Source organism: Pithys albifrons, chromosome 6 (assembly GCF_047495875.1).
Source record: "Pithys albifrons albifrons isolate INPA30051 chromosome 6, PitAlb_v1, whole genome shotgun sequence".
Taxonomy (NCBI): Eukaryota; Metazoa; Chordata; class Aves; order Passeriformes; family Thamnophilidae; genus Pithys; species Pithys albifrons.
Window position 1 is genome coordinate 11,174,069 of NC_092463.1, and position 13,602 is coordinate 11,187,670.

A 13,602-nucleotide genomic window follows, 5' to 3' on the forward strand; every position below is an offset into this window, starting at 1 on the left:
GCACATTTCACTGCAAACTGCTGTGCAGCCATACCTTACAACTGTTAAATTACTGGATTACTGCAATGTCATGCCTTCACCAAAAAAAAAAAAAAAAAAAAAAAGAAAAAGCTACCCATAAACCACCACTTGGTTCATGCATTTACATTTCCAAGTCTCAGTGCGATGAAATCACATGATTTTTTACAATTTCTTATAGCTCATAAAAAAAAACGAATTTCAAAACAGTTTAAGTCTGTCATGTAATTTACAAATCAAATTAACAACTCATGTGAGCAAGTCAAGAAACTGAAAGGGGCTTTAATTTGCAAGATATATTTCCTCATTCTTAAACTCAAAAGGAAGCTTACAACTGTTAGATTAACTTACCAGTAATTGACCCAAAGATAGTTGTTCCTTACAGCCCTTGTTTTCATTTCTACAGTATATTTGAAGGGCAAGTAGTTCTCTCCTGCAACAATTATCTTTAAATACCTGAAAAATCAAAACCCACTTTATTTTAGAAGTTGAGAACCACTCAAGGATACACAAGTTCACATAAAGTAGAAGCCATGCAATTCTGCTACAGAAGGGTCATTTAATTCCAGCTTTATGTGCCAGAAATAAAATCCTGCCATTCAATTTCTCTTGAATGTGCACAACAGGAAGGTTCCTCCACTATGAAGCAGCCCAGTGAAACAGAATATTTGGACAGATACTCTTACTACTGTTTCAGTTTTACTATAAATGCAATAAAGGGAAAAGTACAAGAAAGGACTAAATTTGTTGCTATCTGCTTGCCAATAATAGGCCTGCATAAGCTGAAACTCTCTGTATTGTTTGGGGAGTTGTTGTATTAGGCACAATACCATATGACAAAATAGACTCAAAGCACAGCAGTTCAGAGGAGAAGGATTTCAGGGAAGGTGGTCTCAAAATTACTAGAGTGTTTAGCTGGAACACCTGCTTACACTTCAGTGGTAACACATAATTACAGATATTTTCTAAGGTCTTGAACTGGAGGAGGTTTATTATTTCACAGCTAAGCAGGTTTTCACTGTGTCTGCATTTTAATGTTTATAAGTGCTTTCAGCACTTTTTGTCTACAATAAAACTACAAGAAGTTACAAACAGAGATCTTGGGGTTTGGATTCTATACCTTTTATGGGTGATACACCATAAAAGACACAACACAACTGCACTCTCAAGAAGCCCCATTGCTAAGGGCAGAACTAGACAGAGAAAGACTGAAGACCATTACTACTATTTTAAAGTCCAAAACCAAAGAGATAAAAACTTCTAGTTATTTTTCAACTGCTTTCATAGCCCTTAAAAACCATTAAGAATCAAGCCCAACCTATGACTACTTTGACAAATGGAGTTCTGTGATGCTGTGTACACTGCAGCACTGCTGTAATTACAGAAGGGTTCTGCATGCTAACATTTAACCAAGAATTATGAGCAGATCTGTCCACACTGACTGTGAATCTATCCCCAGGATCAGTGCAGGAGGAAACACTGCAATCATTCTCATCTGATCTCATCTGACACAGGTCACTGAATTCTATTTACTTTTCGAATGTGTATGGGAAGCTAAATGAGTCAACAAATCTCATTTAAATAATCAATTGCCTATACTGCAGTACTTTTTCCAAAGTAATTCACAAGGCCAGTATGCACAGTTTTGCTGACTGAAGTTAAGGTAAGAAGACAAGTTTTAAAGTTTTTCAGTAATTTTAGACTTCAGCATTCTATGGGAAAAGTTTCCAGTTTCATGAAAAACAATGACTTGCACAGTTAGTCTAACATATTTAGTATACACTGGCCTTGTTCTTCTTCTGTTTTACAGATATTTGAAGTTTCACAAAAAATGTATATATTTATGTACACTGAGAGCTAGAAAGTCAGACTTAAAAGGACAAATAAAGTAGGTATCATGGTTATTGGTCCGAGCTCCTGCAGAGTCCATCCATGTCAAAACCAAATTGAGAACTATTTAAAAGAACTTTTCTGAGTTAAGACAAGGAGAGATTAATGTGCCCACTAACCTTTTCCTGAAAATGGTTATATTACAAGTATTCATTTAGGCAAGAAAGACTACTAACACAAAGAATTTACTGAGCACTTTAGCAATAATGTAAAAAACTGCATAAACCATGTACTAAGCCAAGAAGAATTTTCCCTACCCTTAACCTTTCAAAGGCAAGAAAAGGTACTGCTATGAAAAACAGTGAAGAGAATATCACTGAATTAACTTACTCATACAAAAAGAGTCTGATTCTAAACTGTTACTGTAACTCCACACTGTCCTAATTCCAGTGTGGTTCACTGAACACCACATTGTAGAAGAGATGAGTTGAAAGCATAGACAGTGGTCTGGAGCCAAATGAGGAGTAGTGTTCATCTACACCTGTCACATCTCTGCATCTACAGGAGATGGAGTATCTCTCATCATCCTCTTGGCTGATGGGAGGACAACTGCAATGTGTTGCTGCAGCTCCCAGCTGTGAATGCAAGATGTGACACCACCCTGGACCTTTTGGAACAAAGATGGCATTTTGTTTTCTACCTGACAGTTACAGGAAAAAATGAGCTACCTTCCTATATAAAATACAGGTTTAACTTTTATAACAAAGCTGTCTTTCCTCAGCCATCTTATTAGGCTTATGATATAATTATCACAAACTAGTAACACATATATATGCCACATTCTTGAATAAGGAACAATTGGAACAATACCTTATCTTTTGCTATGCTTTCTTGACACGCTGTACATTTTGGACTAGAAGAACTGAAAAGAAAACAGAAAAACTACTTTAGTTCATTTGAATTTTTGTAGTACAAAAATTTTGGTTTAAGGCATTTAAGTTATAATTATTCGATATATTTTAAAATTATTAGAAGTGGACATAGTTCATTATAATGAGAAAACATGATGATGTTATTTCAATAAATTTGAATGCTTGAGTTTTCAGTGGACAGTATGTGGCATTCCCAAAGAAACGAAACCACCACAATGTCTCCAGTCAACTGTGCAGTGTTTTTCTTCAAGGTGGCAAAATTCATTCCCCATTTTTCAGTCTGCACCTTATCCAGAATTGTCATCACTTCTCAGTCTGTGCTAACAGGTAAAATATTGTCTCTTCAATTATCGAGTCCTTTTTCAAACAACACCTAAGGAAAATTTACTTTCTCTGATAGTCAATTATACATCCTTTTATGTTAAAATGTATTTACATCCATCTCTTTCAAGTCTGTTCTCATTTTAGCAACTGCTATAGATGCTTGCTGCCTCCTTTATCTGAACTACTCTCTTGTAGCTGTAAATTAATAACCAAACTTGTGATCTCAGACATCAGGCAGGATAAGGAGCAGAGCGGACTGTGAACAGGAACTGGAGTGTAGGAAACATGAGTTCCTGCAGCTGTTTCTGGCTCTGACCTGCCAGGTGTTGCCCTAAGAATTATAGAATGGTTTGGGTTGGAGAAGAACTTAAAAATCACCTAGTTTCACTCCCCACCACAGGCAAGGACACCTTTGTTTAAAGTGGGTTGTTACATCCTACTTTAGCTCCTTTTCCCTAAGTAAAATGGAGATAGTCAGACCATTCTCCCTTGTAAAGCACTCCGACGAAAAGCACTAGGTAAAAACTAGGTGACTTCTTTCATAAAGCAAGTCATTGACAGCCTAAGTTATGGCTGCTAGCAGTAGTGAAAATCAATGTAAAAGGCTGAAAAAGTTCAATTTTGTTATATAATCAGTATGGCTATTTCAAATCCTCTCACTGGCTTCTGCTCCTTGAACTGACTGTCCTGTGTCTCATTATATTTCTGAGCATCTTAACTACCTTGCAGCTTCAATATCTGTAACAATTTCCTTAAGTTTAAAAAAAAAAAAGGAAACTAATCTACTTGAGGGCATATAGTGTCTAATACAATGTCATGCTTTCCTTGCTCTTACTGAATTCACTCAAGCATCCCACTTGCTTTTTCAAACTACTGTTGCATACTGAGCAGACATCTTTATGGCTTTATCCACAATAACTCCCAATTCCTTGTCCTCAAACAACCCTGGAACAGAAGCTGCTAGCATATAATCAGTGTATTTGTGTGTGCTGCAGCATATCAAAAGAGAATGAAAAATTCAGAAACAACATAAACCTACTTTGCTTTCAGTTTTATGGCACACTTTTTATTTCCTAAAAAAAAGACGATGTAAATTTAATTTTAGTAAAGGATTTGTTTGCAACAAGCACTTAAATATCATGAGATAACTCAATGGCCTTATGCATGCATCCTTTCCAATAACAGACTGGTTGGAAAGTCAGAAAGGTAAAATTACACTTATTCTAGCTGCACTGTAATAAGCACATGTGCATGTCTCACAGCAAGGAAGGAAAACTGCCCACATTCTAGCAATGCCAGAATTGTTACTGCTCAGATTGTCAAGGATCTGCTCTGTTCACCTGTGCACATACAAGCATGGCGGGTGTTTGGGTTTTTTTGCAGTCACTGTTATTAACCATGTAAAAGTCTTCCAAAAACATGTATTGAGAAAAAAAACCTGTATTTCTTAAATACAAACTACATCTCACTTGACATTGTGTATTGAAAGAAAAGCTGGTGGGTTTTTTTTGTTGTTGTTGCTTTGAATTTGCCATGCTGTAGCACAAAGCCTGCAGGAGTGGATTAGTGAGCTATGGACCCTTGTATTTGCCCAGCAGAGACTACTCTTTCATCATGAGACAGAATATTGTAATATCTTTCCTACTCTTTTGCCATGTTGCGTGTAGTCTTGACTTAGACGTTAGTTTTAGATATCATATTACAGTATTTCCAAGTCACATATAAAACAGTACCTAGAGTCACAAAAAGTAAACATGAGACCACCAAGACTTCCAAGGTCAAATCTTCTCCTGTTAGTAGTCCTGCATGCAACATCCATTGAGACAAAACTCTTCCGTATTTCTGATTTCTCAGTAGTAAATTAGGATATTCACTGCTTGTTTATCCCAGGAGATTAAAGTTTGCAGAACAGTCTCCAAACATTACATCAAGTTTTGAAAACACACTAATGAATACAATCAGTACCAATGTATCAAAGTCGAGAGGAAAAGAAATATACTTCTGCTGATGCCCAAATACTTCTTAAAAAGCTAGATACTCCTTGAATGACTGCACCTCTCAACATTCATTTCCACATCATTCAGTCACCCACTCTGCACTCTGGCTCAAACATCTCAGGAACATGGAAGCCAGCCTTTCTGATCCTCCTGCAATCCACAAAACATCCAAGTCCCAGGACAAACAGCTGGAAGAGTTACGGGAAAACTCCTCCAGCTCCACATGCAGTGACACTTTCCCAAAGGTCCCACCACCCAACTGTAAGGCTGGGTCCACAGCCAGGTTAGGTATCATCACTCCAAGGAACCTCTGCAAACTCTTCACACAGACACAATTTACAAAGTGTATTCAACACCAAACTAACCATGTTAGAAGTCTTGAGAAAGAGCTACTCTGTTTAGCCTTCACAGCGAATGAAATTCTTACCTAACACATCCTACACAGGATTAAACCATCTTAGCAACTGTTTCAATAATACTGATGGCAAGCTTAGTTGTCTTATTCTGACCGAGAGCAGAGCACAAATGTTTGCACCAGCACACAGGTAACAAATAATCACACAAGAAACAGTGGAAGGCTGCTTTGAGCCATTAGCTTAACATACTCCTAAAGCCACAATGGTATTCACACCAGCTTCAGTAGTTCACATTTAAAGGTATCAACATGTTCCACCACAACAGAAAACCTACCTTAGCAAGGCATTCATGCAGGTTTCACAGAACCTGTGTCCGCATTCCGTCTGTTTAGGATTGCATAAGATGAGGTGACATTTTTCACATTTATACTTATCCTCCACAGCATTTACAAATTTTTCTTTGTAGCCACCTTGCTCTGGAACGTAAATCGATGCTGAAGGACTGCGGTCAGGATTGGCTCTTTGCTGCACCATTTCTACAGATAAAGGGGGTTCTGACTTCTTACTGGTGTCCATGCTCTAAGATAGTTTCTGTGAATCAAAAGTGAGAAAAACTGAGAAATTAAGACCTCTTTTGCCACTTAAACAAATACAGCATCTGAGAGACTACATAAAAACAGAAAGCATCAAGAACAGATGAATGGCCACACATCATGTGAACTTAATACATACATAACTGCCTAAGTATATTAAGCATAGCAAATCTGAAATATTCTACACGTTTCAAAGGCTCTAGAAGGCAAAGAATTAAAACCTGTTCCTTAAAGCAAAGTGTTTGTTAATTATGGGCATCATTCTAGGAATAAATAAGGGATTCTTCCATATATTTTCCTCTTTCTCTGAAAAGTATTGCTTAAGATTTAAGTTTTATCCTGGGAGGAAGCAGCAAGGGCTGCGGTGAAGAAGATGCACTGGTACAGCACCTCATGGGATACTGCTCAAATGCCACTGCAAAAGCACACAACCACCAGTGTCCTATACTGGGTGTCCACAGACTACTCAGCTCCACTGCCAACTCTTCCTGTCCCATGCAAGAGCAGAGTATAAGACATGCTGGTTTTAAGTCTGTTTTAGAAAAATACAACGGGTTTTTACTTATGAGACACATCCCAACCTTTTCATTGCACATCCTCACGTGAAGAGAACAGGCAATGAAAGTCTCACTGACAGCAGAGAAAGGCCTACATAACATGGCCGTTTTATTAATTCACCAGGACTAAGCACAACTGACAGGTAGTTGAGAAAATAATTAATCCAATTGAAGAGTAAATCACAGTACCTATTATCTTGGATGATGTTTCCCCTAGGTCAGCATACAAAGCATTAGCAGAGCAACAGAGGAATAATACCCCAGATTAAGTTTTAAAATGTATTTTCAACAATTTCCCAGTTGATCTTGTAGTCAAACAAGTGCAAGTGCTCTTATAAAAACCTCAGCACGTGGAGGACAAAGCCAGTTGGAGGATGCACCACCTATTTACACATGAGAAATGCCTGGCTATCTACAAGAGAATGGCAAACTTCAATGTTCCCTCTGTGTTAACTGATATTTGAGATACAAACTTATTCCACTGCTCCACAGGTGCCTCAACTGATATAGTTATAATTCAACTTTAAGAAGCAGAAGGAAGAAATGAGGCCCAGTTCACTCCTCAGTCACAAAAGTACACCCACCAATACCACAAAGGGAGTCAAATGTCTCCCATTCCAAATAAACAAACCCTCTTGTACACAGTTTTTGTTATCTCTATCTTCCCTAACTAAGCCCAAAACCATGCACTTGTAATGAAATGTATTTTCTTGCAGATCATTTCTGTATCTATGCTTTTGGTACAGAATTCTTCATGCACACTAAACAGAAAAGGAAATTTCTTTTGATTTCTGATGCTGACTCTAATTAACAGAAAGAAAAGACAAAATCACTGTGACTCATTGCTGAGTCCAGTTCATGTTTTTTACAACACCAGCTGAGAAGGGTTGAGGTGCTGAGTGAAAAATCCTCCCTTCACTGCCCCCTTGACCAGGGGAAACCGCCCTGTATGTTCATCAAACACAGAGAGAGCCCAAGGAAACCATCCTCATAACACTGACCCTGTGATTGAGTCTTATTTAAAGCCATCAAAAAAATCCCCCAACACCCTCAAAAACATGTTCTATGGTAACTAAAAGGCAACTATAAATTATGATCTATAATTTGAATTTATTCAGAATGTTATTCTGTTCCTTGTCTGCTCCTCAAAGGCTGCAGAGACTTATACCTTGACAGAACGATATGTGAAAGAACTGAAGTCAGTGCTGAACTGCAACTAAGTCACACTTCTCATTAGTGAGGAAATTCAATTATTTCAGACCAGAAAATTAAGCAGAGCCTGAACTAGAGTTTCAGCAGCAAGCATAAACAAAACAACAAATAATGATGACACTGAGGAGGCACCTCGAAATTGTACCCAGCACGCAAGAAATGAGATTGATGCTGAGAACATGACTCAGAGCCATGGAGGTTGAGAGAAGTGCCATGAGTGAGAAAGGAAAGCAGCTGACAGAAGCAGTGCAGTTTTAGAGACTGCCTAAGGCATGACTGCTGCTGCTGAACATCCAGGGCTGGGCATGGGGAAACACAATCATGAGCCCAGGACCTGGTACTTTATTGCAGTTCTAGGAGAAAAAGAGATTAGATGGGGGGGCAGGGGGGAGGGGGAAGTGCAACTCCCTGTGAGCATCCAGACTGGGGAAACAGAGCTACCTATGGACTTATTTGGTTCTTGTGCACAACTGAGGGGAAAGTTTCATTTGACACTTGCAGTTTAGGAATCTGTAAAGGTTTCAGTTTCCCAGTTTATAACTTGTAGATAGATACTAATGCCTCTTTTCCCCCTGCAACTGTGTATTTTTAAATGATATTCAAGACCTCCACCATTCTGTCAATTCTTGAAGTCAAAAGCCAACTTCAAGCAAGTTGACTGGTAAGAACAAGACATTTTGCTTTCCTTAAAATGACAGAGTAGAACAAGACATGGCCTGCTTCTGGCCCACAAAAGAAATACAGAAAAAGAGGCACTAAAAGAGATGCTGGCAGGACAATTGGCAAGTCAAGAGAGCACAAAGTTCCTGAACTTTTAATTCACACAACTACTGAATGTCTGCTTCCTCACTAAGTTTCTTACAAACAAAAAGAAGCCAAACACAATTAGAGATGTGAAGTCTTCCAAAAGCAAGATTTCTTCAAGGAAACTGAGTAATTATTCACAGGCAGGCAGGCACAGGTGACAGGAGAATTCAAGACTTAACAGAGAGAGTATCAAATGCCAAATGAGCAGCAGGTGAGAGTTTCATAGAGCTACGAAACTGCTCGGGGCTGGACTGTCAGCTGTCAAGAAAGATTTCATACCAAAATAAACACTACAAGACTCCACTTTTGGAACTGACATACTGGATATCTTGTCACAGAAAACAATCAGAAAACACACTGACAAATAAAATGTACTATGCACTATGCCTAACAGTCAGACTTGTCTGCCTTGAGTTTCATACTTATTTTATGAAGAAGTCTGCCAAACCAGAACAGCTAAGCAAGTGCAGCACCAGAGTAGCCAGCTTGGTGAGGAATTCTCTTCCACAGTACCAGGAGTGCCAGCATTTTTCTTATGCAGCAAAACTAGGAAGCCATTCATAAAGTACTGTCATAAAATACAACAGAGAACTGAGCTTAATAGAACACCACAAACCTTACTACAATGAAAGAGCTGCATTTAACAAGAGGGTGGGGAGAAGAGATGTCTGTCAAACTGCACACAGGAGTCTGCATGCACAGAGCTATGCCCTCATGCATATGAATTAAGTGCTCTTTCACCTGTATGTGGGATTGGGTAAACATTAAGTGTAGATAATAGAACCATTTCAGCTGCCACCCTTTGGCAAACACCTTTCTCTTATGGTTTCCATACCACTACAGGGTATCATCTGCAATGGCTTATCTTCCTTTTCAGGAACCTTTAACAGCAGGACTCAGATTATACCACCATAATCATGTTTTAAACTGCCAACAAGAAGCAATTTTGAAGTCACACCTCAGTAAGATACTGTGCACTTATGGCAGTGAAGGTAACATACTTCCAGAGAGCAGGGAGAGGAGCCTTGCCAGAACAGTCAAGCCAGGCTAGTTCTGGTGGGGGCCTCTGACTCCTAAAGGCATGGCAAGCTGCCACAAGCCAAAGACTCCGGTTTCTTGTCCAGCAAGCTAAATCTTAATGCCTAATTAATCACTAGCTACTTCTTATGCTCCAGTTTCTTATCCCTGGGAAAAATCATCACAGTAGAGGAATGTGACTTTTAGATGTCTTTTTAAACTGTTAAGTCTTAGACAATCACTTTTCAAGAGAGATAAAAAGAGGCACAGTCACCGAAGGCTGGTTCTGTCCACTGCTGATTACGTTCTTTCAGCCACCTCTCCTGCAGCCAGTATATGCCAATACCCTTCTGCAGAGTAACAGACATGGAGACTGTTCTGGCCATCAGATGGGTGGCACTGCTTGCTCCAGTCTATCAGGTCTCATTGAGCTCCAGTTTGGTCACTACACTTCAATACAACTGGTATTCAAGCAACTGGACCTCAGCTAATATCTGTATGCACTGCAATAAAAGTTAGAACAATTTGAACACTTTGTTGGTGCTTAACTCATACTAACGTTAGTACAGAGGGTTAGAAACTGGAAGCAAAAGTGAGCTTACCGACAAAGATATTCCAGGAATTAGAAAGCATGGGAGTTCCCAAACAAAAGGCATTTTGTCCTTTCCTTGTTTAAGCAAGGATGTTGTTCTCACTCAAAGAGGGCAAACATCCTGGAAATCTACATGAATGTTTTTATTACCACCTATATTTATTATTTGCTCTTTGGGAATAAAACGAATTTGTGATACAGAAATGCAAAAAAGCTTCTATAAAAATTCAGAATAAATTTTTATCTTAAAGAAAACAGGGGAAAAATTAACTCTCATATAATGTAAAACACCCCAAAAATTTGACTGCAACAGGTACCATGGGATTTGGAACCTAGCAAGCTCTGCTTGAAGACAATTTCAGTATATTGACAATACAAAGCAAATAAGCTTCTGCCATAGTTTTAAAATTCAAAAAGGGCAAAAAGCTATTAGAAATAAATGTTTTCATTACAGTACCTTAGAAGAGGATAATGGATGGTACAATTTAATTTGCTTATTACTATAGGACAGCAAAGCTTTTTGAACAAATTACAATTTGCACTGAAAATAGAAGTTCCTCAAACAGAACAGCACTGCCTGCACAATACCTAAATTAAGCTCTGAAAGAGAAACCTGAAGTAGGACAGGGAGCTTAAGATCACAGCAGAAAAGTGACCAACCAATGCTGTGATTTAACCTTTCCTCCTCAAAAAATTTTGTACCTTAAAAGTGCAAAACGAACTTCAGCATCTCATCCTAACTAGATCAGTTTTTTTGGTAGCCTGCTGTGATTTTTCAGTCTAGCTTTTAATAAGATGAGGGCTTATGATTGTACTTGTGTCTCCTCCCAGCCTCTCAAAAACATGTGGGAACCAACTGGACACAGAGGTTTCATGAAAATGAGCAGCTGTGTGGGGAACAGAAACTTCATGCAGTGTCCCAGTGAGCAAGAGGCTATAAAAGTGCACCCCCTCTGCCTGGTCTATCAGTCAGCCAGTCAGTGCAGAGTTAGAGCCAAGTCAGCCAACAAACCTGCTCCCTCCTGATCTAGCAAACTTCATGGTCCTACTCTCCTCCTACATTATAATGGCAGGGGTTCTTTGGGTCTTGTGTTTTGTTGGTTGGTTAGTTGGTTGGTTTGGGGGTTTGGTTGGTTTGGGGTTGGTTTTTTTTGAGGAGGGGGGGAATAGGAGTTAAAAATGTGATGTTCAGCACAGGTTAGTAGGAAACCAGGTTTTATCAGTTTCACTGCTCTTCACAGAAATTTTCTTCTGTACTCTGCAGGATATCCTCAGAGAGCCAGATAACCAGGCACTTTGAGTGGTATTTCCAGCTCTTCAGTCTTCCCAGCTCACTTGCTTTCCATCATCAAGAATTATTGCTTCAAGTTAGCACACAGAAATCTTTACCTTAAAATTAAATTATTAAAACAATCTGAACTTTTCCTTTGTCCTATATTTCAGCACTTTATAGCTTCTAATAAATTCCTAGCACATACTTACTGAAAAGAATGTCCATCTTTCTTTTAGACAAGTCCTCTGACTCGGTTCTGCTTCCAAGTGCAATTACAATATGCAACATATACTGCCACACCTTGATGACTTGTTACAACAATAATGCAAGCTGAAAGCAGTATATTGGTGACAACATATGATCAATTTACTCAGTGCACACACGTCATGGCAGGGAGGCTGCCATGGGAATCTTGACTCTGGAGCTCTCAAGCATGAAGGTCTTACTGCAGAGGGCCATTCTGGTGACATCCACACCTCAGCCTGGCCTTCTGGCAAACCCCCCAGCCCCGAGTCTGCACAGGGGCACTGAACAGCTGATAAATAAAATGCAAATGGCTAGAATCACTCCACAGAAATGCTCAGGTCATGACAGAAGCAGCACTGGAGTGGCAGGTTTGAAAGCCGATAATCATCCATCAAATCTGTTTTGCATGAGGTCAGAAGTCTTGACACTTTCCCCCCTCTTGTTTGTACAGGGGAACTACTGATTTATTTGTTTTTACCTCCATGCATTTTTCATGCTTGAAGGTCTATTCACTATTTCTATAGAGCACATATAGGACCAATTAATCAAAGGTTTAGACATTTCCAGCATACGCTTTAAGAAAACATCCTAAGGGGGGTAGAAAAAAATAGGGAAGGGTTGCTAGTCACTAACACTGATAAAACTTTACATAGTAAAAAATATGAGACCACTCCTCACCTTCATTCATATATATAAACTCAAATACTAAGTCTAATTCCTGTACAGAAATAAAAGCAGTATTGTGTTAAAATAAATTGGGTATTTTGCCTACTTTAAAACTCTGCCTCATGATTCATAAGACCTTGAGATCATTCATGTAATAGAACAAATGAAGATGAGAGGAGAAAAAATATCAGTGCTTGGATATAAGCAGATTGGACAAACATTTGAAAACACAGAGAAGACACACACTTAGTATTCTCCACACAAGAAGCTTCTGCCCTTCGCAAGCTCTCCACAGCCACTTATCAGAGCAGTATCCCAGCTGTGAGGTTGGGAGGTGGCTCTGGAGGTCATCTAACCCAACCTCCTGTTCAGAGCAAGGCCAACATCAGAGTCAGGTCAGGTTGTTCACAGCTGAGTTTTCAAACACTAACAGGGTGAAGATACTGCAACCTCTCCAAGCAACCTCTCCCAGCACTTAACTCTGTGAGGAGTTTTACTGTAGCAATTACAGTGTGATATTCCTAGGTAGAAAAAAGGTCTGTTCTGATACAGGAACTGCTGTGTTCTCTAGCAACTAAACCAGACTTCACCACAATCTCCAAGGGCTCATGTCTGTAGAAATTATTGAACAAAGAGCAAAACTGGTTTTGGCTTCAAAGGTACAGGCTATTCCTTCTTTTCCTATCTGACCTAGAAAAGTATAATCAAAAGATGCTATCTTGATATTCTTGCCAAAGAACAACCGTTCATGTCACTTGAATTACAAACATTGTGTATTTCCCATGCTCTAGTTTGCAAGATGACTGAAGGGCTGAAAATGAATGATAAGCTACATCACATACTGTTGCATTATTTTAACTCACCGCTTTCCTTGGCTCCATGTCTTTCAATAATGAGTCTACACGTTCGTGTGAAGTGTCTTACAGGATTAAACCAAACAGCATGCCAGTACAAGGGAACTCAATTCAGCAAGTCTGCTGGACTATACTTTCATGAAAACAGTTCTAATATATGCTCCCTCCCACTCAGTGTAACAAAATTCTGGTTTCTAAATAGAGGGTAGATGGGGAAAGTAGTTACATCAGCATTAAAAGACAAGAATAGAAATATTTATAAATAATAACATAGTATTAATATAGGTTGGAGTGCCCAAGAGCCCAGGGACTGACACTCTTAGTAATT

At 39.0% G+C, this 13,602-nt stretch overlaps 1 protein-coding gene across 7 annotated transcripts in view; it reads right to left on the bottom strand.

Annotated features, from left to right (window-relative positions):
• The window catches only part of TRAF3 (TNF receptor associated factor 3), a 70,719-nt gene that overhangs the window by 28,328 nt on the left and 28,789 nt on the right, over positions 1-13,602 (bottom strand). For all 7 annotated transcript variants that reach the window (XM_071557475.1, XM_071557473.1, XM_071557472.1 and 4 more), the window contains 3 exons: positions 5,792-6,048; positions 2,719-2,770; positions 370-474 (listed from right to left, as the gene is read on the bottom strand). In XM_071557475.1, coding sequence (XP_071413576.1) covers positions 370-474; positions 2,719-2,770; positions 5,792-6,033 — 399 coding nt within the window. In that variant the 5' untranslated portion in view covers positions 6,034-6,048. The remainder of the gene's footprint in view (positions 1-369; positions 475-2,718; positions 2,771-5,791; positions 6,049-13,602) is intronic.